Source organism: Stegodyphus dumicola, chromosome 2 (genome assembly GCF_044657685.1).
Source record: "Stegodyphus dumicola isolate Sdum_Otavi_A_Nest chromosome 2, ASM4465768v1".
Taxonomy (NCBI): domain Eukaryota; kingdom Metazoa; phylum Arthropoda; class Arachnida; order Araneae; family Eresidae; genus Stegodyphus; species Stegodyphus dumicola.
In genome coordinates, this window is record NC_140769.1 from 101,715,279 (window position 1) to 101,742,604 (window position 27,326).

The following is a 27,326-nucleotide window of genomic DNA, read 5'->3' on the forward strand; positions in this document are numbered from 1 at the left end:
TGCATTATCCTAGGCAGAAACAACATCTATATGAAAGCTCTACAGACATTCATTACGCTCTCCAGTAGGTTCTAACCCGACACGTAACCCAATTATTTGGAATTAGCGGGAAAGCGTACTAGATTGTACATTATTCCATCTTATTTTGATAATTTTCGTGTAATAGTCGTGTTTTTCATTGAAGCTTGAATCTTAGCACTGAAGGTGCCCGATTTTGAAGTGAGGGTCATCTTATGCAGAGGTTCATCTATGGACTAGATTAACCAGAGAACCAGACAGACAGGAAGATCAACATTCACAGATAAATTAAGCTGATTCAAACGGCTACACTAACTTCGCAGCCGCCTTTGGGGCATTCTTTATTATCAAAAAAGCAAGTCATTTATTTCCGAAAGAAAAATATAAATCTTACAAAATAATCCGCGCATATTTAAAGATTATCTAAATTCATATTCAAGCTTTACGTTATTAAATCTATCCGCATATTATGTATTTGCAATTTCAACAGATATAATCTTTCAATAGTGCGAACATATCACCAAAATTTCATGCTTCTAGCTTTACTCTTAAGCACAAGGAAGTAATTTTCTATCCGAACATTTTCTAATAAGTTCAAGTTGTCCAGATAAATCTCTGCCAGTAAGAAATTTAAAGTACATAAAAATTATTTTCCAGTAGAGCACATTTTGATTAATTCAGGCTGTCCAGATAGATATCTACAAATAAGAAATTTAAAAGTCTATAAAAACGAATAATTATATCAGCATCTGATTTTGAATTTCTAAAACAAAATTTTATCACCAGATGACAGACTAGAACGCGATGACACCAGATAACAGTTTGAAACAAAACGCGATAACATGCATTACTAGAATGCATGTTATCACGTTTCGTTTCAAGTGTAGAAACTGTCATTTAGAATGTTAGAAATTTCCTCGATAAGGTATTATAACAGATTTAGATTGGAATGTAATATCCACACATCCATCAGTACAATGCCCTCGGAGATCGACTGATTTTATCCTCCCCCCAAGCTGTTTTTCTTTGAAGTTATATTAAGACGCTTGCATAACGTTGGCATGATCTTCGAAAAAGAAGTATCTAAGAAGTAATCTGATTATGGCAAAGCACGCAAGGGCTATTTGCCTAAAGAGAAGGGACGCCTTCGAGGACTTTCAAAATAGATATGGCTCGTATAAATATTACACATGGGGAAAACTAGAAATCATCCCTGCAGAAGCCCTATCAGATGGAGTCGATTGCACGTCCAACTACTGGTCTTCAGCGTCGAATTACCAATATTTTGGGGCCTATCGCCCGGTTACTGGTGTTCCTGTTGCTATGTGATTTAAGTGATCCCCATTCTGTGAATTATCTCATTTTTGCGACAGTAACATCAGAACAAGTCCACGAAATTCATCGTGTCAAAGAGTGCAACATTGCAGTTGTCGCTGGCAAAAGCCTTGAGCACAATACAAGTGGCAGTATGACTTGGCTCGGTTCTGTCCCCAATTTTAATGAAGAACACTCGCCGCACAGACAATATGCATTTGCAAACATCCATGCTTACTCCGGGATTCGAACCTGGACCTTTCAGTACGGCATTCCGCGTTGCTAACCACTATCCCGGTTGGATGGGTAAGTGACTTCTATTAATGTTTTCTTTTTAAATTTGATAAATTTATCTTGGGGAAAAATAAAGCTGGAGGAAGTGATCGTTATGTTTTGTAAAGCCATTAGTATTTCACTTACTTATACTGATGCGGGTAGCTTGTCTTAATGGAAAATTGCTTTTCGCTATAGGATTCTTCTGCTTTCTCGCACCACAGCTGAAATATTAGTAACAAAATACTTTACAAATGTGAATGTGTATACTAAATAAAAGAGGCGATACCAAAGAAAGTTTCGGTTTCGCCGTCCAGGGGTTATTAAAAATATTAGCTTTCAATCGGTTGCTTATATGAAACAAAAGTTGAAAGCTGGGTACATTTTTAAAACCATTCAAATTAAATGCTACAAAAGAAAATGTCAGTGAAATAAATGGCATATATGTGCGCCATTGGGATACGTTGAAAATTGTTTGATTGACAGCAAAAAATGTACCCTTTAGTAAATATCAATAAATTATACAGTCGCTGTTAAAGAAACAAAACAGTGTAGAGGAGGATTAAGGACAGCAATATCTTAAGCACGGCAAGGTTCAGTTTGCCTAACTTTAGTTAGCATAAGATATAGCAAAAAATTCACAAAGTCGCTTGTAAGTCATCGTCAGCTTGTAAGGAATTTTATCCTTTTTTATGCGGGCCTTTGTGGTATAATTCAAAGCATGTCTGGCTGGTAATCATGAGGTTTGGAGTTGGAATCCCGGCGAAGGATTAATTCATATTCCAGTATTTCCGGCTCAAATAAAATAAATAAATGTCTCTGCCAGCTATTTGGAACATAAACGTGCAGGTTACGTGAAAACAATTTAGAACTGTAAAGTAGGCGTTCTTTACTACAAATAATCTTTGAGTTGATGGGTAGGTGCTTTAGTGTTCAAGTTATGCAGGACAATTATTTTCAGTAGCGTAAGAGCAATTTTTTTTTTTTTTTTACTTTTACAGAAAAGTTTGTTTTACTTTGACTGTGATGTTTGTTTTACTTGTTTTGTAAATTTCCTACTGAAAATCAGCTATCATACTTTTATATAATAGAGGAAATATGAATGCTGCTATATATATAAGCAAGTTTCATTTAATAGAGTCAAAAGTCTTTAATCCGGACTCGTCAGGACTTCGGCGATTCCGGATTATCGGTTTTTCCGGATCATAGATCATCAGTTTAAATCTGGTAAGATGGCATGCAGAAATTATAAAATTAAAAATATGAAACCGTAATTTATGAAATAAAGAGCAATTATGATCTAAAGGGTATCGAAATTTAAAAAAAAAAAAAAAAAAAAAAAAAAAAAAAAAAAAAAAAAAAAAACCTTAATAATGCATTACGCATAGTCGAAATTAGAAAATTGCAACCAGAAAACTATTTGATGTGTATTCGTGATATTTATAATGACGAGGAATTTGATTTAAATCATATCAAAGACGGAGTACATCGATATGAAATACTACATTTAGTAAGGAATTATACGCCGAATAAAATAAAAACATCTGCCCTGAAGATAATGATAGTGATGACAGATCATTTTCCAGTTCATTGCACGCCGCGACGTTACCTCCCCCCCCTGCAGAGCTGCGTGTAATTGATAAACAGATTTCGGAATGGTTAGAGAAACAAAGGATATGCCTTTATCCATTTTTTGCAGCAATTCCACTTTTTTGCTTGATGGACATCGAAACATGCTTTCGCTTTGTAGATCCTTTGGCAGCTCGAGAATCAGAAATTCTTTTTGATATAATGGAAGTTCAAGCTTACTTTTATAAAATTGCTCTAACAGTCTGCAAAAAATAATAAGCCGGATCCAATTAGAAGATTAAGGAACAACGCAATCTGCAACATTAACTAAAATAGATAGATAATTTTAGCTTAGCTTTACGTATACCGTCCGTTATACATTAACCGTCATCAGATACCGTCCGTTATGCATTAAACTCGCATGCGTAGATGCATTATGCGTTTACGCAGGCGCAGAAAGTTTGTAGCTCTGAGGTCCAGATTATAGATCATTCCGGATTATGAACGTCTGGATTAAAGACTTTTGACTGTAGTATGTATAGGTTATTTTGAGGCATGTACAAATAAAAGATCTTCACTGAGTTAATGTAGAGACGCTCAAGAGTTCTAGTTACGTATAACTAGGACATTTATTTCTAATATTGTAATTGCAATTTTTATTCCATCTGCGATCACTTCTTCAATATTTATCAAATATATATATATATATATATATATATAAGAAAAACGGGATGAAGAAGACAGCAGTTGGTAAACAATAGCGGTCCTGATTGCTAATGGGCTAAGACAAAAGAAGATTTATTTTTATTAATTATTAAACATTGATTACTAAAGATAAAGTAGTTTAGAGTCTCAGAGAATTCAGTGGAACAAAACATATTTTCGACACTCATTAATCAACTTAATTCAAAACTTCAAAAAACTTTCCCCTTAGCACGTTCTGTCTGAAGCGTTAAACAAAAGAGATTAAACTTTTATTTCATTTGGTTTTATTATGTACATATTTCCTGTTTTTTATATGATTTTACTTCTTGAAGTGAAAATTTTTTGATTACAATTCTGTAATTTTCTTAAATTTGCGTTTTACGAGTTTATAATGTAACCCGGAGAAGTTAGATTGGATTTTGGAAATTTTTAATACGAAATTTTATTCTTTTTCATTCCGATTTTTTTTTTATTTAGTTAGTTATTATTTTCAAATCTTGCAGAACATTGCGCAAATTTGTATCAAGGTTTTTTTTAATTTTAACTTTTTAAACTTCTTTAATATATATATTAATCTATATATATATTGGTGTATACCACCAAAAATACCACCAATAGTGGATGACCGTTTTAGCCAAAAAGCTCGCCAAATCACGCAAACCAAGAAAGAAAAGTAACCAAAAACTTTTTGTACTGCATACAGGTTTGCCTTTTACATTATTACCTAAATTTCTATTTTTTAGAAAAATTCTTCTACTACTAATAGCAAGTTAAGAATTTAGAGTTTCTTATGATTTAGCTCCATTGAATAAAACTGTTGATTTTTAGGACTAATTCTCGCGTTTTTCATAAATTAATAAATTTGAATAACGCTTTCAAATATTTTGTGTACAGTTTTCTAGATTATTTCTTTTTATGAGTGTTTGTTTTTTGTATGAACTTTGCATTTCAATTACGATATTTTTGTATTACCTTTAAATGTTTGCATTTCAATAATACAGAGCTTAAGTACAGTACATCGAGTTAGTTTATGACATTCTGAGATGAAAAGTAGCATTTTTTATAATTTTTGGACAATTAAGTAGCGGTATGGATCTCATCTCAGAGGAAAAACGAAACCTGTATTCGGCAGTCATTAATTGTCCAGGTTTAATGTTTTAAATACTTACCTTTTGAAAAGTTCTATTTAAAGCGTTAAGCAAAGAATAATTAGCAGTTTTATTGGTTTATCCTATTATATTTTTTGACTCTAATTATTTTTCCATTTCCCTTTTAAGAATCAAATTTAAGAAAGATTTTCTAGCTTTTATTACAGTATGTCAAATATTAAAGCGTTCTCACTATCGCTTAACAGCACCTTCTAATCTCTTAAACAATTTTTCATATCATAAGATATTCTTTTTAAAACACACACACACACACACACACATATATATATATTGAAGTAAATGTAAAGTAAATTTCCATTTACTATAGGATTTTTATTTAAATTTCTAAACATATATTATAGAGACGATTGAATAATGTACATTTATAATATAAATACGTAAGATAAAAATTATGCAGCTAAATTATACTTTAAATTAACAATAGCCCCTTAATTCCTCTTTTAATTTGGGTACTTTGCCCCTCTTTCTAAAAATAGCAATAATATTTTCTAGAAGTGCGTGTTTCAAAATTAATCATTTTATACAATCATACCTACAAATCGGTGAAATCTCAGCAAATCAGATTAAAGAAAATTTTGATTCTAAATACCATAGATATTAACTGCGCAGCAACTTTTGCTTTTTCGACGCTTCGCTTGTTGTTAGAAACGTGCTCCTCATCGCTCCGCTCTGTTCCTTGTTAAGATATAAACTGCTGTTATACAAAAACTGTGGAAGAGCATAAGGTGCCCAAGAACAATGTGAAATGAAACAATTTTCACAAATAAATTCATTTGTTTTTTCTTCAAAGTTATCTTCCTTATTTCTCCTGTGAATCTACGCCTTGGTGTCTCTCTAAGTAATTATGACACAGATAAGCATCTCATAGTTTAACGAATATCTTCTAAATATAAGCGGCGATCTTCTAATTTATTCAGTCACCCACTCAAAATCATTATCATATATATATATATATATATATATATATATATATATATGATAATAAAATAATATAAACAATAATAAAATAATATATAATAATAATAATAAAATAATATAAACAATAAAATAAAATAATATAAAAATAATATAAACATCTTGCGCAATATGCTGCAAAATAAGTAAAATATAAAAATTGTTATATATATATATATATATTTTCTAGACCAAATTGGTTTTTCAAAATTGTAATTACTACTTTGCTTGATATATTATCATACATATATATATATATATATGATATATATAAGGTATATATATATATATATATATAAGGTGTTCTAAAATAGACTGAAGGTTTTAGAAATTCTTAACAAGAAAACGGTCAAGGTTAACAAAAAACACGGTTTTTGCAGCAAATTCATTTGTCAAGGGATAAATGTTTCCTCCCTCAGTTCCCGGTTATAGTTAAAAAATTTTACGACTGATGGTGCTACAAGTCCCTCCTACCAATCTTTCCAGTTTTGATGTATCCAAATCATCAAAATAAGCGTTCGCTGAAGGGGTTCTTGTTTTGACTTAAAAGAAGTGTTATATGTTTCTCGATGAGCAGCACACGTGACAAGGGTCACGCCCCTCTCCATCTCCAATACTCTCCTCCTGGACTTCGGTCAAGCAGTCAATCTATTTGAAGCGCCCGTAGAGTCAACAAATGGCATATAGACTCGATGAACAGCAAAGAGCTTACCAGCAGATTCTGTAAGAAAGTATTGAAAATGATGTATTTGTTGGAGGAAAGGATTTTTATTGTATTGGAAATCCATTGGCTGAGGGAAAGTGTTACAGCAACAACAAAAAACTTTCAGTACAAATTCCAAGTAGCTAGTATTCCACAGCCGAATACAATAAAAACATTATATGCAAGAAATTCAAACGAACAGGTGCTGCGTATGAGAAAGTCGAAACTGTTGGACGATGGCGTTCGGCTGTCACAGAAGCAAATGCACAGGTAGTTGAGGAAACAATTACTCGCTCCCCCTAGTAAATCAGTCCGAAAAATTGCAAACGCATGTCTATTGAGCAAAATGCCGACGAGTAAGATAATGCAAGTGCCTGTCTTTGTTCTCGTACAAAATTAACACACATCAATCTCTTCCGACCGTATGATTGTTGAGAAAAGGAACGTGTTTGGGAATGAAGTGTTCGAAATGATTGATGTGAACTTTATATGGTTTTCAGATGAAGCACATTTCCGTCTCAAAGGTTTCATCAATAAGCAAAATTGGCGAATTTGGGGATCTGAAAACCATCCTTTGTGTGTTCCACAATCAGTCTGTTCTAAAAAAAAGTGACTGTATGGGCGGCTGTTTGCAGAAGAAATGTAATTGGACCCTCTTTTCTACGTGATACATTGACTTCAGAACGATGTGTTCAAATTTTGCACCATTTTGGGGGATTAAAGATGTTTTAGTCGAATCATCTGTGACACTGTGCTTCATGTGTTGCGAGGTCCCAATGGACTTCTGCAGTTTTGAGTTTCTTAGGGGATTATTTTAATAAACGTGAAATTGCTTTAAATTACCTATGCTTTACAGTTTTTTATTACGTGATGACGGCAAAGCCTCGAGGGCTATCTGCCTAACAGGAGTGATGCCTTACGTGGAGGACGTTCTAAGGGAAACTGGCTCGTATACTCGTTACATATGAGGAAAACCACGAAAACGCCCATGCAGCTAGCTCGTTTGCGGATTCGAACCTCGGACCGAACTACCAATGTTCAGCGACTTGGTGGGTCCCCATGCTTTACAGGAAAGTGAATAGAGTGGCCACCGTATTCACCAGGCTTGAATCCGTGCGATTTCTTCCTTTGAGGTCACTTTAAAGATGAAGTGTGTCGAAAAAAATCTAAGAAAACTTGCGAAACTTAAAGAAATTACCAATGATGCATGTGCAGCAAGTCCACTGGCCACTTTACTTAAAATGTCTGCTAATTTCGTCAGTCGATTACGACATGTGATTGTAGCTGATGGTGGACATTTTGAAAATATTGTAATGTGTTTTTCAGTCATTAAAAAATTTCGAAAAAATGTGATTTGGTTCTCAATTATTTTTCTTTCATTTACAGGTTTACTATCTGCAGTGCCATCAGTCGAAAAATTTTTAATTAAAACCAGAAACGTTGGGAGAAAACGGTTAAGCCCTGTCAGATGAGTTTCCAGCAAGAATTATTTTTTTAACCTTAACCGTTTGAGTCCAGGGAAGCGCTATCGCGCTTCACTCGTCGTATGCCAAAAATACGGCGCAGCGCGATAGCGCTTTTCTTGTTTTGTATCGAGGAATGCGAAGACGCTGCTGTTAGTACACTTTACGCAATTATTGAGAGCAGTTGTAGTGATATCAGTAGCAGTTGTTTTATAGGAATTGGAAATTGTTTTAATTTTTTACCAAGTGTTATACTGATAATTACGAAATAACCCATGTCAAGTTCTGATTCATTTGAAAGTGACTATGTTATGAGAAGTGATAATGAAGAGTATAGTAATGACCTTGAAAGTCATAGTGGAAGTGACATCATCATTCGTTCTAAGAGATTACGAGTTATTAGTGATAGCAGTGATGATGATGAAGTAACGGCAAGTACCTCCGATGACGATATTATTGATGAGTTTTTACCCGTAGATACAATTTTTTCGAACGAATCGAATACTTTTTCTGAAGTACATGGACCAAAGCATGCCCCTCCTCCTGATGCGAAACCAATTTATTATTTAAATAATTTTTTTTTCAATTTTCAATAATTTTTTTTTTCAAGTATACTAACCAACAGCAGCGTCTTCACATTCTCGATACAAAACAAGAGAAGCGCTATCGCGCTGCGCCGTATTTTTGGCATATGAAAAATGAAGGGCGCGCCGGACTTAAACGGTTAACCGTTTTCTTGTTATAGATTTTTGAAAAGCGTCAGTCATAGACACTTGGTTATATGTGTTTAGATGAAGACTATTGATTTTAAACTTACTATTTTCGTTTTTCGTAACATTTGCAAGAAATTTAATTTATAATTTTAATTATTAACGTTTAAAGTTAGAGTAAATTTTTTAAATATTTTATGGTGACTACTTTCTGTCTGCTAAATTATGGATTGACAGAATTTTGGACACTCCTTTATGGACCAGAAAGAAATCTGTTGCTATCTTTCGTCTTGTGACTGACCTTGACTCCTTTTTAAAATATATGCATCGAATGATCATTATATCAATCCCAGTTTGTAAATTGTGCAACCTTCACGAGGAAATGGAGGCCTCACATCTGAGTTGTTCCTCTGCTCCTTATGATGGATCACTCTGGGAGAGATATTGGAAGATGAGAATCAAAATAAATTTATAGATTATATTGTGGACTCTTTTTTTAGTTTTGTTGTTTTCTTTCATCTTTGCTTATTCTGTCTACAATTGTCTTTGTAATCTGTCATTAGAGAAGTTAAAAAAATACTTTCTGCCTGCTATTAAGTCTGATTATTATTATTATTATTACTATTATTTAAGAAAAAAACTCTGAAAAATAATGGAATTGGAAACTTTGCAAATTATATTCGTTGTGCGATCAATCGATCTATCAGATACAAATCATATCATTTGCGTTGACTATTCTCATTAGCTTAGTAAGTAGTGTCAGAGGAACTTAGATACAAAATCTCCCTGTGTAGACGAAATGCTCTGAAGAGACATAACTGCAAGGAAGACTTCTTTGGAGATATGTCTCTTCGTGTAGACGAGGTTTAACAGTTGCTTTTGTTTCCTTTTGATGATCTCGAAATGGGATATTGCATTGCCGTTAATACTAAATTCATTACTTGTTTTACTACAGACTTATTCGGGTGGTACTTTTCCACGAAACTTTGTAATCGTTTCTATGTTTTAGACATCTTTAGAATCTCATTTGAAGTCAAGATTCCTTTGCCTTTTACTCCTCTTTCTCGGATTAGATCACCTCCTATTATTGTCGCAGGCAATGCAAAATCATAAGTTCGCTGGTGGCTAATTCCTGTACATTTTCCTCCATAGCTTTTGAACGCAATTCGCGCAGGCCACAATGCTATAATAAATAGTAGGCGCATGTAAGATTATTGACGATAGAGGCAGGTCGAATTAAGACCGAGTAAGGGAGATATTTACCCATAATCACGCAGCTAGAGAAAAAACAACAGGGTTTTAATTGTGATTCATATGACGCTCGGCAGGTAGCATGTACTTGTACTATTTGTATTGAAGGCGATGCTCGTTTATCAAATTAAAATGTACTATACATTTTTGCTCGATTTGCAAATCACTTGTGAATCAAGTTACTAGCAATCCAATGTTTTACTATGTATGTAAAGAAAAGCAAAATTTTGCATTTATACTATATTAAAAGATGACGAAGGTTTTATCAATTGACTATTATAAATAGCTTTATGAGTATGTAATTAGCTGAAGAAGAAAAAAAAATGCTTTGCGGAAAATATGGAATTTAAATCTTGTATTTACGAAACAATTTGATTTCATTGTCGGAAATTACTCTCATAAAATTCAGTAGAAATTTTATAACTGAAAGAACAGGTTTGTCATCAATATTTAAGGAAATAAAGCCTGTAGTCACAATTTCGAATATCACAAGTAAAGAACGTTACGTATTATGGTCTCTGCTTTATGAACTGAATAACAACAAAGAAAAAAAATATAATGCTTAAAAATATTATTTTATAGTCTTTTTCTTAGATATTGATTATTGATTTTGGGTCTCAATAGGGTATCTCAATAGGTCTTTGCCAAAGTGAACATGTTGGTCTGTCATACCATGGCAAATTCACAACATTGATGCATGGATTTACGGAAAATGAACAGGTGTGTCACAGGCACATGCCACCGCTTCTCTGATCCTAGCGACGAGATCCATGTTCGATGTTACGGTCATTTAATACACCATGGACTTCATGTATCCCCACAGCCTAACAGCCTAAAATCCATGTTGAGGGATCGCGGTGTCTAAGCGACTGGTTCGCCTCTGCCAATTCAGCGATCAAGATATGTTCTATCATGGTATTCCCCCCCACAGCGTTACTAAAATGTGCAAGCGCTCCATCATGCTGAAACCAGATGTTTCGGCGTGCAGCTGCTGGAACGTCAACCATCAGATCCGGCAACACTCTTTCCCCAAAATGTCTATAATGAACTGAAATGGTAAACCGATTCATTCATCTCCTGCAACGTCCTTACCTGAAATAATCACACTTCCCACTCTCCCCAAACCCAGCGAACATTGCCCTCTGGCGGTCGCCGTTCACATTTTCGGACACAAGTTCCTATGTAAATCTTGTTCGTCATGGTATGAAAGACCAGCATTTTAAGTTTGGCAGCGACCTTTTGAGACACCCTGTATACGCTAATTACTATGATTTTATTAAATACGTTATAAATATATTGATTTGATATCTATGACATCTGTTAGCAAATCATTTCCTGCTTAGCATATAACATAGATGACAAAATAATGAAAGTAAAAGGAATGGAGACAAAGAAATGAACTTGGAAAATGAGTATTGGGCAGCGATTAAAATTTCTGAATTCCATACCATTTGCGTCTAATTTTCAGACATTTCCTTACGTCGGAGAAGAATGATCACAGTTGGTTTAAGTAATACGCAACAAAGAAAAGCAGTTTAATGCTATTTTGATTTAAAGTAGCATAAAATTGCTTTTCGTATTCGTCGTAATTGCTAAGTGGAGGTCGAAACTAATTCTTAACGTACGTTTAACTCTTAATCTACATTTTAGCTCTGTTACTTTGATTGATGTTATGCCGAGGAATATTTCTTTTAATTTCAGTAGAAAATTTTGCGCATGTTTGCCAGCCGATTTAATTAAAAATTTCGCTTAGAGGGCTTAAGAATTAGATAACGGCTTACAGGACGGAACATCACATACTCGCCAAATATGATTTTTCTTGCCCTCATTAAAGTTACTGACATAATCCTTTTATTCAGGGTAGCTATTTGTAAACAAAAAGAACTGCTTCCCAAATACCTATGCCTAAATTATACAATTTATGAACTTTCTATGCGAAGGAAATGCTCATTTGCAAGGTATAATATATATATAACATTCTTAACGTTTTTTTTTCTGTTCCCTTAAAAGGAGTAAGTAACAAATTCTTGATTTATCGGGGTTTTGAGCTCCTAAATAATAGTTTCTGAGTTTTCATTCAGACCCTTCTAATGCTCAAATATCTATAAAAGATAATTTTACGAACGTTTATGCATCAAGAGTGAGCGACTGTGAACTTAAAAATATGATTCCGGGATTTATCTCAAACAATGTTTCAGCAAAATGATAAAATAACTATAATTAGTAGCTTTCAGAAATGCATAAGACTTACTTGTGCTGCACTTATCCAGAACAACTGTTTCGGTGTATACTTTAATCCCGGAAGCTTTGGCTCTTCTTGTTTCTTTTCACTACTCCATATTTTATATCCCTAGGAGAAAATGGATTTATATCGAAACTGTGCAATGAGATGTGTAGTGAAATCATGAGCTACTGATGATGATAATCAAAATATAACATATAAGTAAGAAATGTAAAACCAAATAGCACACAGTCCTTCTATATGTAGCTTAGTTGAAGCATGCGAATTAGATGTATAATTTCAGTTAATTTTGATATCTATACACTGGATATAAAATAAAATCTAAACAAAATATATAGAAAAATAGTTCAGTAGCAGTAGAGGCTTTGATAACATTATTTTATGTACAGACTGTTAATAATTTTATAAAAAGAAATGCAATAAAACAACTGAACCCTCTCCGGAAAAGAAAATACAGGTACTTAGTTATTTCGAATTCCTACATTGAATTTCTTCATAACGATTTAAAAAATTATAATGATTGAAAGCGTTTCACCTATTTATGACTGTAACTATGAAACTAGATTCTCGCCAGAGGACAGGCTCTGTACTTGAAAGACGTGTAAAAGTTGAGAGGGCATGTTACTTCAGCTTTTTGAGTATAAATGAAAGTATATGTCTTATGCTTTATACATGAAAGGACATCCTCTATGCGCCAATTATTTTGCTTTAAGAATTTTAGACTGATAGGGTTTGAACTTGAAATTTTTAATTTGGTTATTCCGTAATCTGTGCAATAAAGTAAATACTTATGGGGAAATTTTTTCAAAGTGTTTAAGTTTTAGGTCCATTATCTTATTATTTTTATTGTTTGTTCTACTTTCCTTGGCTCCGAAAGGCAAATTAGTTAACGCATATAAGAATAGAATGCTTGAAATTAAGAGAGAACTTCTAGAAGCGACTGCTGATTTTCTCTAAATTATTTTTTCGTTAGATTTACCTGGATAAGTTTCCGCCCCTTTCAGTTTTAGCCACGATTGTTCGGAGTCATATTAAGTTGTTCAGTTAAAATTCTAATAAATAGGTTTATTTTAAACCTTCCGAGTGCGGAGTTAATTTCACTAGAAGACTAAGGTGGGGTGAAAAGTCGCCTGATTGTCTACACGGAACTAGAATTTGGCTTTGAAGTACATAATTTCTGTACACTAGCGCTCAACGTGAATAAAACGGAGACACAGCAACGTTTATTCTAGCACCTGTAAGGCTGAAAACTGAAGCAACGCCTTTAATTAAGTAGGTTTTGGTTTTAATGAGTTCCCCAAAGGGAGTCACCTATATCTATTGGGTCTGAATCAGGTCAGAGAGAGGCCGGTACAAACAGTTCAATGCACATAAGTCTGCGACGGACTAGGAAGAGTATTTAGCCCTATGCAAAGAAAAATGCAAAAAAGCTGAGGATTCAACCAGCGTCTAAAGAAAGCTCTACGAAGAAAAGAAGGAACTGAGAGTGCAGAGGAAACAGTGAAAAAGAAAAGCGAAAGCCTAGTGAAAAAGAAAACGCAGCGTTTGGCGTCGACTTCACTATAGGAATCGGAATGCAAACTGCTAAGTCAACTCAAAGACCAAGAGAATTTTCGTAGACCCAGGAGATTTCACGATCAACTGCGCCACTAGTGGAAGAAAAGATCAAGGCACACTAGACACGAAGGAATTCTAGAGTGATACAAAAGACTCTGCGACCAGCCAGATGAGGAGATGGAAAGCAACAACCCGGGAAGCAGTCAACATCCCCAGGCAATTTCACGAAAGCAATGACTGAAACAGTCTGATCTCAAGGAATGTCAGCGTTGATCCATAAGATTCACGAGGAAGAGACCAAAGGACAATGAGCTAGACAGCAACTGAGATATAAAATCATGATTAACCAGTTACTATAGTCAAATTGGAGTGAGTTTCTAGCCTAGCGGAATGACTCACTAAAGAAATCAGAGATAGAGCTTTTGCAAACCAAAGTTAAATGCGAATGTATCTATAGTATTCATTTTATGTTTATTCAAGTGTAACTTTATTTTATGTTAATATATTCGTATGTACGCGAATTTGCCAGTATGTTTTATTTGAAGCGAAATTTTCGAATTGTGGATAACAGGTGGAATTTTTTTTTTTTTTTTTTGTTTACGAACATTAATGTGCTCTGTAAATTTTATTGTGTATTATCATAACATTCAGTATTCTTATTTTAAAAGGACTGTAAATAGTCAGAAAATTTTGGAATAAAACAAATAACAGCAAATTAATATACGTGTTTATGAATTGTTATATGTAAAATTAAAAATTGAGTGAATGTAATGAAAACTTCATCTGTTTAATGTGGACTGCAAATTTACTATGCGTAACTAAAAATGTATTAAGGATTTGATATCACTATAAAGGAAAATGTATTACAGGAAATACATTGGTCATCAAAATTAATGACTAATGAAAAAAATATGCTTACTAAGTTTATGTTGCAACCAATGCCGTAATTATTTATGTTAATTAAATACAACTGGACATGAAATTACACTTCCGTGCGTACGTTAGCACCGGAAACACGTAAATTCTATGGCTATGAATGTGGAGAAAATGAACGCATGTTGGAATTCCGATTTGTAGTGTTTTTTAATGTAATGAGATTTCTAAGAGTAAACAGTATTCCGTAGTTATGGTTCAAAGGCATCATTTAAGAGAAGGTGGCGAATAACTGTAGAAACGAGAGAGATCAAACACAAATGCAGCCCAAGTTTTGAATATCTCTCAAAGTATCATATCAAGAGTTTGGAGCCTGTTTTTAAGCACTGGCTCAGTTGACAGATAGCCTGGCCAAGGGCCACCAAGAGCAACCACTGCATCACAAGACCATTTTTGTCATTGTCAGTTCGAAGAAACCGCGAAGCGACTACATGTTTAGACTATGTTTAGACGATCTATGTTTAGACCTTCAGGCTGCCACAGGAACTCGAATTAAACATTCTACTGCTGAACGAAAGCTTAATTAGGTTGGATTGTGTGCGAGAAAAACCAATGGTTTATGTCGCACTCACACCAGCTTCCAGAAGAACCCGTTTAAATAGTGCCGTCGTCATGTTCAGTGGCGTTAAAAGGACTGGGCCAGAGTATTGCTTACTGACGAGTCCAGATATAGGCTGAATTGTGATTCTAGACGTGTTTTGATTTGGAGAGAGAAAGGAACATTCAACTTGCCTTCCCTTATCCGTGAAATATCCCGTTCCGGCGACCATGAAAAAGGCCGATTTTGTGTCAAAATACCTATTTTCCGGCGACCATGAAAAGGGCAGTGCTCTCTATATAAATATAATATATTTATCCTAAGTCGCGCTTTCGAGATATGAAAAACGCAAGTTAAGTTTCGTCAATCGGTCCAGTAGAACAAGAAATATGGAACTATCACATTTGTTTTTGTGTATGTGTGGAAGGTGTATATAGCATTTATATGTATTCTTTAAAATTCACATAATTTTACTTCTATATCTATCTCTATATATCTATATGTATATTTATTCATATATATATGTAAGATATAACAAAATACGATGGCTACTTTAAGAAATAATTGGCAACCTCAAAATTAACTACTCTAAATTTGGTGGTCTTCTCTTTAAGTTTATCCTTTTTCTCACATTCGAGACCTTTCCAAATTACAAAACACTGCTTGAAAAAGGTAACTAAAACTAAAATTAACCAATCGCGCCTTAGCTTTATATATGCACCTACGTAATATAAATGCTGGTCGCGAGCAATGACACCTCCCTTTTTTCCTGACTTCTTGCAGACAATTGTGCTCCGCTATGCTTCCCTGCTTGAAATGACTTCGTATCTTTTTTCCTTTTACATATAAATTTATTGTATTCGACGATGATTGAAAAGTAATTTGTATGCCAAAGAGATGATTTGAAATGAAATGTGTAAGGGAAGGTGGTGATTCGCCGAAATTAGTTTTGTCAGCGTTCTTATTCATGCCTCTGTACTCAGACTTCTGTCTACAACGAGAAGTTAAAGTACCGGATTACTACTACGCATTAAAATATTACACACACATTATATATATATATATATATATATATATATATATACCACTTTCCTATCTTTTCAGTGCATATGCAAGAAAGACATTTCTGTAGTTAATCAAGTTTATGTTCACGCAGACTTTACATGAAGTTCTACACTGAATTCAAAACTGACTGAAAAAAATATCTACTTCAAGGGAAGACAAAATTGAAGTGGTGCGAAGTAGAACGAAGTTAACATTAAAAGCCAAAGGAAAAGGCAGGGTCAAAGAAAAAAGGATCATAGCTCCATCTATAGAGGAAAAATCGAATATAAACTGGATACCAAAGCTAAAATTCTAAAATTATGAAAATTTAAATAAAACTGTACTCGAACTAATTTTTTTAGTTAAAATAAGTAGGTTGGTTTCGTAAAGGCAGAACATTTCAAAAGTGCCAAATTCACAGTTGTGAACATTTTCCGGATTAATTTTATTAAAATAAAGATATATCATATTTTATCAAAATAAAGATGTCATCGTACACTGGAGGAATAAATATTTACTGGTTACTGGTACATCTAAATACGAGTAACCGCAATATTTATTCAGCTATTTTTTAGTTTAGATAACACGCTTGTTCATGCAGAATGTTTGCTTGATATATCACAAACGTCATCGAAAAAGAACGCGACAAATTCTAAAAAATTAAAAGAAATATTAGCAAATATCATGATTAAAAAATGAATTTTTTTAAAAGACAAGCGGATAAGTGAGAAAATCATCTGAAAATTTCACTCTCGGAGAATCCGAGGAATTTCAGAAAGACAGAAATATTGACAGGAGAACAGCAGGTTATTGAGTTGCGTCTAATACAGGACTTCATTTACAACTAAAACGATGATGATGTTTTAAGGAAATATCATTAACTTCGAAAGAAGTTTTCATCAATAACAGAAGATTTCGAATAATTTACTCGCTATAGAAGGAAAAGATTTTTAAGAACAAATTTTGAGGACAAGGTTAAGCATAAAATTAAAAGTAATTTTTCAATTATTACAGAATGAACTTTTAAAATTATTACAGAATAAGATTCAGGGCTTCAGGGTGAAGAAAAATTTATAAATATTTATGACAAACAGTTAGCATTCAAATTAATTTATTATTGGTAGACAAAACGAGAATGTAAAGATTTGCGTGATGGGTTTTAGATGTGATTTGAATGGCGTATTAGTCAAATTCATGATAGATAATATTTGTTAAGTACTCTTTATTAAAATGTTAGCAAATATATATAACAAAAGATAGAAAATAAATTTTTTATTAGCATCTAAAACTGCCAAAAATTTCATAATAAATCAGAATAGCATAGTTAACCTTTTAAATATGATTTGTTTCAAATGCGATTAAATAAGATCTCTCAAAAAGTGGATAAGAATTTCAATATCAGAATGCATATAGTTACAATTTGTGACATTAATTTTGATTTCTTAAATTCGAATTTATAGCTTACCTCATAAGCTGCTTTCAAACCAGAGATGTAACCTATGTACTCATCCTGTGTCTCAAAGATTTTTATCTAGGGAAGATATAATAGTTTCAGTTCATGTTCAAGAGATTTTATCACTTGGCTGCTAATGCATGAGAATACACGCGAGTATTAAAGTACACTCTTTACACTGCGCTCCCATAGAAAGCACCAGATTCATAGAGACTTGGTCAGTATTTTGATTCATTCAGTGTTTGATAGCATTTTATATCTATTTATGTAAGAAAGGTATTACTTCGATTTTATCAATGGGAATAAAGGTAAAAAGCTAGGAAAATCTTCATATATAAAAATATGACCAAAATAGAGAGATTTGAAGATCATCTTATTCTACAAAGATGCATCTTACTGCAAGATCTAGCATCATCAAGGAGTAAATTTATAACCTTTAAAAGTATAAATAACTTATTGTGTGGATTTACCTCCCCATCTAGTTATATACTACATGCAATATTATGTATACATACTCTTATTATTTTCTTACTCTAACTGTAATTTATGCACCGTATTATAGTTTAATGCTAAATTTTTATATGTTGCTAGCACCGTATCTAATCTTTTTATATTCGGTTGTTAGAACTTTGCTTTAAAAATACACAAATTACAAACTGAAAGCGCAGTTATTAATTCTCAGAAATATTCTAAAAAAAATCTGACACTGTAGAAAATATCTATTTGATAAGCGAATTTTATCTAACTTGTCAACATTTACCATTTATATTGTAAAAGTCATGTACTATAGTCATGTCATAAATAAACAAACTACAAAATTTTAAGTGCAGCAATTAAATCTAATAAATGTTCCAAAGAAATGTGATACTGTAGAAAATAGCTATCTTTTGAGAATCAGCATCGCACCATGTTTTCTTTACACACTCTGAAATGTCTCTTATCTAAATTTGAAAACAGCGAAAAAGTTAATTTAAATTTTTCTTACAATTTTTTCAAGAACTTATATATCCTAAAACAGAAAGTTAATTCATGTAAGAAATCTGAATGCTAGAAAGGCACATGTCCAGTTGTTAAGAAATATTTTACTAATTTTATTAGAAGAAGAAACCTTTTTTGGCGCTTCTTAAGAACGGCGTTTTCTTTTTGCCTGGAGTAACCATCGTATATAGGGTGAATACGAAAATGCGGACAAAACTGGACAGGATGATAGAGCGAAACTGTGCGAGCAATATTCGTCACAGAATGTAATGTCGGAACGCACGCGGTGAGAAGCTAAATGATAATTTTTCCACTGTAACATTTAAAAAATCAACACAAGAAAGGAAATACCTCAGGAAACATTTTATTTAGAGGAGTGTAATTGATATACATGCTCAAAGAAATTGCTCAAAAGACCTTCCCCCAGCTGTAATGCAAGATTCACACCTGTGGGAACGCACATTTGCGAAGACACTAGGCGTTTCCTGAGTATCGCCGAGTAGATCCATATTGGTTTGAAAGGGGCATTCGTAGATTAGGCTTTCTATACCGCTGCACAGGAAAAAGTATAAACGCGAGAGAGATCCGGTGATCTTGGTGGCCAAGCTATGGGACCACCTCGACCAATCCATCTGCCTGGAAATTTTGCAGTTCGTATAACCAGCCATCCTCTCGACAAACCACGGTAGAATATGCCGTTGGCTGCGAGGACCGACCCCTTTTATACCATTTACAATGCCATCCTTGTGGCTCGCCGTTTACGTCGCGCCCAAACTTTCTATGACGAATATTGCTCACTTTTTCAGATTAACCCTGTAGATATACATGGATTTAGCTTTCAGTTTCGAAAAGAAAAAAAGATGAAAATACATTTGCAGTAAACATTGTGTAGAACTAACTATATATTAAATTAAAATGAAGAATATATTATTGTTGTAAACCTTCGTGACTTCGGCTTTTTCAAATGCACATTCCTCGCTTTAAGAATTACTATAATTATTAATATTCTGAAGCTTTGCAATCTAACTACTAATCTGCACGTTAATACCATACTCGAAAAATTATTAGTTTTACTAAAATTACACCTGATCACTTTTGAATGGATAATACACTACTTTTTTTAACCTATAAGTAATAACGATCCTGGAAAAGATTTTAAATATATACTATAGAGACAGATTTCAATGTAATTTACCTTGGGATCATTCCAAAGGTCAGGTTTTTTGATGAAATCAAAGTATTCCTTTTTGGCACAGGAAATCTTAAGTTTTAATTTTCTATCTGCATTTTCTTTTAATGGCCACCACTGGACTTTATTGCCATTTTCGTCAATCTGCCGACCTGTTATATTATTAGCAATAGACACATAAAGAAATACTCACACATATAGAAAAAAATAAGTAAAAAAAGCAGTTTAAAAACTAGTATTGTTTTACATGTATGTAGACGCATTTGTTTGTTATTTAGACACAATCTGCCGGATAAAATTTTAACAAGTTAATGGTTTTGATGTTGTTTCTTAACAATTTTAGATCTTTCTGCATATTTAATATACCCAACGTAGGGAGATCAAGGCGACCTACATTGGTCATAATGTCTTTATTGACAAGAGGGACGGTGTCTTCCTCCAGTTCAACCCACCATAGGGCCTGTGTGGGTTGGGCTGATAAAGACAAATTTCTATGATTAGTTTTCTGTGGTCTATTGAAGTATTAAATTCTAAATTATTATTTGTGTCACTGTCAGTTCAGAAGCAGGATGATGCATTTACTTCTATCGTTGTACCAACCCCCTTTACGACGGTGCGGCGAGGAAAGTAAATGACTTCTTTTATTTTCTTTTACCTCTTTTCATTTTTGCTTTAGACTGTTTTTTGCCGCTTATCATGTAGTTTGTCACTGTGCTTCTCAACTTTGATTTCAGTGGTTTGTTGTGGGTTGAATATGGTTCTGGTTTGAATTCGAATGTTTTATCTTAATTTTATTTTAATTTTTTTCTCTCTCTCAATATACATTTTTACACATCAGAAAAGGTCTGTCTGCTTAACTGAGAATGCCTTTAGGGAGAACTTTCTAATGTAAGCTGGCTTTTGTACGTTGCACAGGCAACCAGCCGTATGTTGTTATTCGAATCCGAATTCAGCTTCGAGTGTCCAACTATATTGCAATTATGGAAACACCCGTTGCATTTGCTTTGGTTATGGTCTGCAATCAAAGCCAGTACATCTGAGTTGAACAGTTACTTCTGAGGCGAGAAAAAAGAGGTTTCGGAAGTGTAAATTGCAAAAAGGTTCTACGCATTCTTTTTCGTATTGTATAGTTATATACATTTACGTAAAATTATGATTGGTACTTGACACAGCGGCTATCGCCCTAAGTCGTCATAATTGAGAAATTTGGTCACCCGTTCTACTTGCGTAAAACTTTTAAATGTCACCAAACGATGTGAATTTATCGGGTCCTATTTAACACGGTACGGTTTTTATAATCTCGGGGAACGAGCTGGCTGCATGGGCGTTTTCATGGTTTTCCCCATGTGTAAGGTGTAAATGAGCAAGTTTTACTTAGAATGTCCTCCAAGAATGTATCCCTTCCCTTAGGAACAGCCCTCGAGAACTTTGCCATAATAAAATAAGCCAAACCAAACTAAATCACCTTTTCAACTCACATAACAAACATTAGACATATACGTCGTTTCTAAAGCACTGCAATAGCTGTACAGTTTGAGATGCACAGAAACGTTAGTTATGTCATCTAGCAACACGGGCACAACTCAAGAAACATTGTTGATGAACAGAAAGCGTATGCTTCCGCCAACCATATGATTCAAACTGATGCAAGAATGTAACATTTTATATTATCGCATCAGTGTTTTAGCCAATGTACGTGAGAAACCAAAGAATGCAATAAGTACTGCTGCCATTTGTTAGTGCGGTACTGAAATAAAACATGTGACAGTGCTACCTAGCAAAAAAGACGATTTTACAATGTTGGGGAACGGTCATAATCAAAATTCGCACTTTCTGAGTTGTGGAAGTACTGCAGTCCATGGACAATGTCATAACTAGTTTTTCTTGTTTTCCAACTTATTTGACTGTACATTGAATTTGTGATTATAGTATTTTATAAATTTAATGTAGTATAATTCCTAGCGTTTTCGTTTTTAACGTTTGGAAATAGGACACTTAATATGTTTTACTCTTTGGCTGAATTGGTAATATAAGTAATCTTTACCTTTTTCATCAAAAGCTCGTAGAATTTCATGACCTATAAGGTAACCGAAGGTTCCGAAGTTCAAATAGCTGAAATAAATTTACGAATGAATACCCGGCATTTGTGACATTTTCCAAATATTATTAATGTAAACATACACATGCAAATAGTAGTTTTAAGTTGAAGTTAGTCTTCAAGAAATATGTAAGATATTTATTAACTCACTTCGGTAGATCTTTTTTGAAGAAGCCATGTCGTAAATTTCCTGCGGGAAATTCTAGAAAAAAAGAATAATATTAATAAAGCCTATACTTAAATTATAAATCTTAACTCCAAATTACTTGAAATTCAATTAAATGTTTTGAAACACTAATAACACTGACGTAGGCTGACTGAAACATTCCAAGACTGATTCTTTCATTAAGAATCAGATGATCCTTCAAGCACTAATATTTCTTCTTTTTCTTTTAAATACGAATTATTCACACTGATTTACATTTCTCGCAGCATTTTATAAGTGATAAGGCTGTTTTGTAACATCTTTTTTATCCCTTTATATGGAGTGGTTTCACATCCACATCCATACAGAAGCTTTTACAACATAACTATCTTTTCAGTGTTGAGAACGCCCACAAGTCGCATGTCATTAAGTCTACTTTATATGTAGGCTACTCTAGTATTCACATATAAATTTCAGACATTGCTGCCAACAACACAGCAGTAATATGTAGCCGAGCATTGTTTTGGAGCAAACCATTTTGTTCCGTCTCAAAATTCTGTCTTTTCTTTCTCGTGTCTTCATCCAAATGATTTTTAAAACATTTAACACTCTTACTGCGCTTACGGGTGATGGTAAAAATTCTGATCAGACCGCGTCATCCGTATTTGGGTGACAGTTCCTTGAGAAGCATTTGAAAAAATGATTGTTGATAGTTGAAAGAAAGATACGAAATGGAATGTTGCCGACAGCTAAATTCATTCCATTCACTAAATTGAATTGTGCTTTCTTCGGTACCAACTTTTCTTTCTTCCTAAACAACCAATTTTTGTAAAATATGATCAATAGTATCTATGCCATATTTATTATCAATGTATTTATCAGTATTCGGATCTGAATTTGAAGATGCAATTTTGTTTATAATTATCTTTCTGAAATATTTTAAGTATTCCTCATCGCTAATAATCGAAATTTTGTAAGCCTCGCAACAGGTTCCTTCTTCACTGCCATATGATTCACTTAAAAATTAGTCTTTCATTTTTTTTCAGGCATTGCAAAAAATTGGGGCAACAATTTTTAATGAAAACTTTTCAACCATTTGTCGTTCAGGAAAAAATATTTGAATCTCACAGCCTTTCTTGGCTACTTCGTTCTTGAGGAAAGATTTTTAAGCTGATTAGAAGTTCCAAAGCGTTTCGTTCTAGGCGTTCCAACCTTCTACGATCCGAAACAATTGACGTCTGGTATAGTAGAGTTCGTGACCTAAAAGAGATTATCTGACAAAGTCACGTGGCAGTTAACATGTTAAATGACAGTCTGCCCTAACTGTCTTCGCTTAGTCCAGCAATGTTGATATTAACATTATCCACACAACTATCAGAGTGCGTTTTGTATTACCGCTTTAAAATGCCTTTATCATTGAAATATTAAAAACAATTTTAAGGGATTCATCATTATATAACCTAGATTAAACTTTCAATGTTTTATGATGGCTCTTTTCAGGTTTAATATAAAAGTCAGGCACATTTCTGATGTACATAAATAAAGACACTTTTCTAATCCTCTGCAGAAAGTACAACAAATCGAACTGACTTAAAATGTTCGTTTAAATCGGCTTCAATGAAGTATTAAAGACATGGCTGTTTAATCTTAGAATAAGGAACATCGACAAATAATCCCACACCTACTCGATAATGGCCACGTCTAATATCGAGAAAAAAGAAGAAAGGCAGTTGTAAACATTTCAAAAAGCTTTTATATGATTTGGGGGAAATAATCGGTAAAGGAGAAAAAAATTATTACTAGCTTTTAAAAATCAATTTCCCCCTTATCATACCCAAAGGAAAACGTTTATTGCTAATGTAATCTGTGTGTATACGTTTGAGGAAGAAACAATAAAGACATTTACATCGTTCTAATAGATTAGATATAAATGATCTGCACGTTTAGGCCTGGAATTAGCTATGAAGGGTCAATTAAAATTTGCATTTAACAAGATATTTCTGGAAAACTTGTTGATTATTGGAAAGGAAGAGCATTCATGAAATCATTTATACATAAAATGATTTCAAAACTATAAATATTCCACCTAATTAATTCCCTTAAGTTAATTTTTGACATTTCATGACGTAAGATTTCAGTGGTTTGCTAGTTCTATTACTAGCATTCTGAAAGAAGATTTTACTAATAGGGAACAAATACTACTACTAATAGGGATTTTACTAATAGGGTTTACAAGGGAAAACTAATACTTTTCATACATAACAAGATTCTCTATACTGTATTTATCTTTCCTGTTGTATTTTTGAAAATTTTGGGAATTATAGTAATTTTGAAAATTTGTAATTCATGATCGTTCCTTATAACTGCAGTTATGCAAATTTGCATCACTCGTTTCTTCTACAGTCTCTGGTTCAATAGTTTCAAGACGGCGGCAGCGGTAGCGAATTTAAGTATTAGGTATCATTGACTAAAATATCATTACTAGCTGCCATTTATTAAAAAGTAATATTAATTTAAAAATTTAAAAATTATAGCTGCAATTAATTTTTTGATTATAGATGTATATTAGTTTTATGAATTTTCATGAAACAAAATCTTTAAAGTGAAATATTTGTTATTTACATTAGGCAGTTTTTTTGTATTTACATTATGTTAAATTATATGATAGAAATGAGCTGCTTCCATTTTGCACAAATAAGAGTCAATTTAAAAATTAAAAATCCTTTTTTTAAATGAAATACTTCAAACGTTAATCAGAGCTTAAAAAATTAAATTCTACCAAATTTTGAAAGAAAGTAAAGATCTTTAATTCTTTCTTGATATTGAACAATTATTTTTTTTTTTATTTCTTCAGTTTTGGTGGATATTGTTGTCTTAGGTATACCAATTCAAATTTTGTTCCAGTTATTGAAACTAAAACTAGTAATGTCTCAAAAATACAGATTACGAGGTTTATAGATTTATAATGATCAAAATGTAGAAAGCAGAAAAAAAAATGGCAAAATGAGTTTTGAATTTACCAATTATGTTTTCCAGATAGTTGTAATATGGTTTTATAGCTGGTGCTTTGTCATATTTTTTCCAACTGCAAATAAACATGTATCAGTATAAAATAAAATGTTTCTGGTTTTAACTAAGCATTTTAAATTTTGCAACACATCGAATACACAGCATTGCCTACATTTTACATAAACTTATTCATAAGTGTTGATAAACTCGCGTACACAACGTTTTATTCTTTAAGTACATATACTACATAGTTCTATAATTCTACTAATTTTTGGTGAAATGGAATATCAACGTCTATTAACAGGAAAGATACTATGAATTTTTGATTAAAATTATTTGGAGAACCAGCAGCAGGCGCTGCTTGATGTGATCGCGTTGGATGTTATCATTCGGATATTGTCAATTCATTGCCGAAATCCAACCTATTTATATACGAAGATGTGGAAAACTCGTCACTTATTGTGATCAACAAGCCGTTTAATATGATCAAAATATTATAAGCTGACCAAATGGGGTAGTGGTTAGTGGATTACCGTACCAAAGGGTCCGGGTTATATCCCAGAAAATGAATGGATTTTTTTAAATGTATTATAGTTTTTCGGTACTCATATGGAGAGTTGAAAGTCCTCTCAAGTGGATTGATGGTAGGGAAAGAGGGATTCACCCTCCAGAGGTGCTTTTCCTCAAAATCGGGTTGGAGCTGGGCAAAACCGTACTTTCACCTATAATGGTGCCAAAGGCTCTTGCCAACGACAGGCGTAATCTTGTACTCCTTACCTCGATCAATTTCATAGGTTTGTTCTGATGGCAGACAAGCGAGATTAGTCCACAACAGCAAAATATTGTTACGAAATGTACAGGCGCAGTGAGATGGCTTCCCCCACAAAGCAGTTTAGGGTTGCCATAAAATGGCAAGGGAAAGCAGGGTTGCCATATTCGGCGAGAAATCGCCCATTTGGCGACATTTAGCGACAAAATTGGCGATATACCATGGACTGATGGAGAACCTTCTGGAACGAATTCTTACCGGTTTAGACCGGAATGTTCTCGAACACAAGCCGAAAGCTATATAAACCCTGATTGTCCGCAGTCAGTTAGTGCGAGTCAGTGTGTCTCGAGCTAGTCCGTCCGTGTGAGTTCTATCGAGTTGACAGCAGGGCAGCGCGTGCCGAGTGGGTCGTCGAGTGCACCGAAGGAGTCTGTTAGTGTATCGCGGTTAGTGCATCGTCGAGAGAGCGTGTTGAGCTCCGGGAATGACTGAACTGAAGAGTCGGGAGCTGTGCTCGTGTGTCGTCGAGTACATCGCGAGTTGTAGCGTGGAGAGTCTCGAGAGTACAGGGAGTTCCGAGAACGACCAAGCAGAGTCGGGAGCTCTACTCCGGAAAGCAGAGTATCGCTTTAGAATCGCTTTGAATACTAACTTCCTGTAGATGATTGTTGCAATCGACTACTGTTTTTCAGATATATCCAACTGTTCTTTTTCTCATTCAACAGATGCATTTAACTAGCTGTAAATGACCTGAAGTGAAGGGCTATAAAAATACAGCAAAAACAGTTAATTTATATCCACGTTGATAAAAACCAAAGGTGGCTTATCCAGAATCAGTCGGAGTTACATCCAAGCGTATATGTTAAAAGTGTGTTATGATGTCACGTTTATCCGTAACTGGCGCTAAATCGTATTGCTTGGTGACGCTTTCATGGTAGGCGGGATAATACGTAAGTACGAGTGCAACATTAGGATTAAATAAAAAAAAATAATATTTTTGCTTAATTTCCATTATTTCAGTTATTAACATTTTCAAGTTACTTTTGAATTTTAACTAGGTAGACCTGTGGTGGAACATAATTTAATGTTTCTATATAATATTATTAAAATTAAGTGGCAACATGATGTAATGTTTTCAATAGTTATTTAGATTCTGCCACACGGCGAAGTCGAGCTAAAAATGTCGTTACTTGGAGTGTTCCTTGATAAGCGTTGCGTAAGCTTTATTTCTAAAAAGTATGT

The 27,326-nt window shown here is 33.7% G+C and overlaps 1 protein-coding gene across 1 annotated transcript in view; it reads right to left on the reverse strand.

Annotated features, from left to right (window-relative positions):
• The window catches only part of LOC118187497 (neprilysin-2-like), a 135,289-nt gene that overhangs the window by 4,805 nt on the left and 103,158 nt on the right, over positions 1–27,326 (reverse strand). Inside the window, exons 13-19 of the mRNA XM_035357734.2 lie at positions 25,327–25,391; positions 22,312–22,363; positions 22,108–22,175; positions 20,070–20,215; positions 17,909–17,974; positions 12,381–12,479; positions 1,753–1,829 (exon numbers count right to left, since the gene is read on the reverse strand). Of these exons, the coding sequence (XP_035213625.1) occupies positions 1,753–1,829; positions 12,381–12,479; positions 17,909–17,974; positions 20,070–20,215; positions 22,108–22,175; positions 22,312–22,363; positions 25,327–25,391 (573 nt within the window). The remainder of the gene's footprint in view (positions 1–1,752; positions 1,830–12,380; positions 12,480–17,908; positions 17,975–20,069; positions 20,216–22,107; positions 22,176–22,311; positions 22,364–25,326; positions 25,392–27,326) is intronic.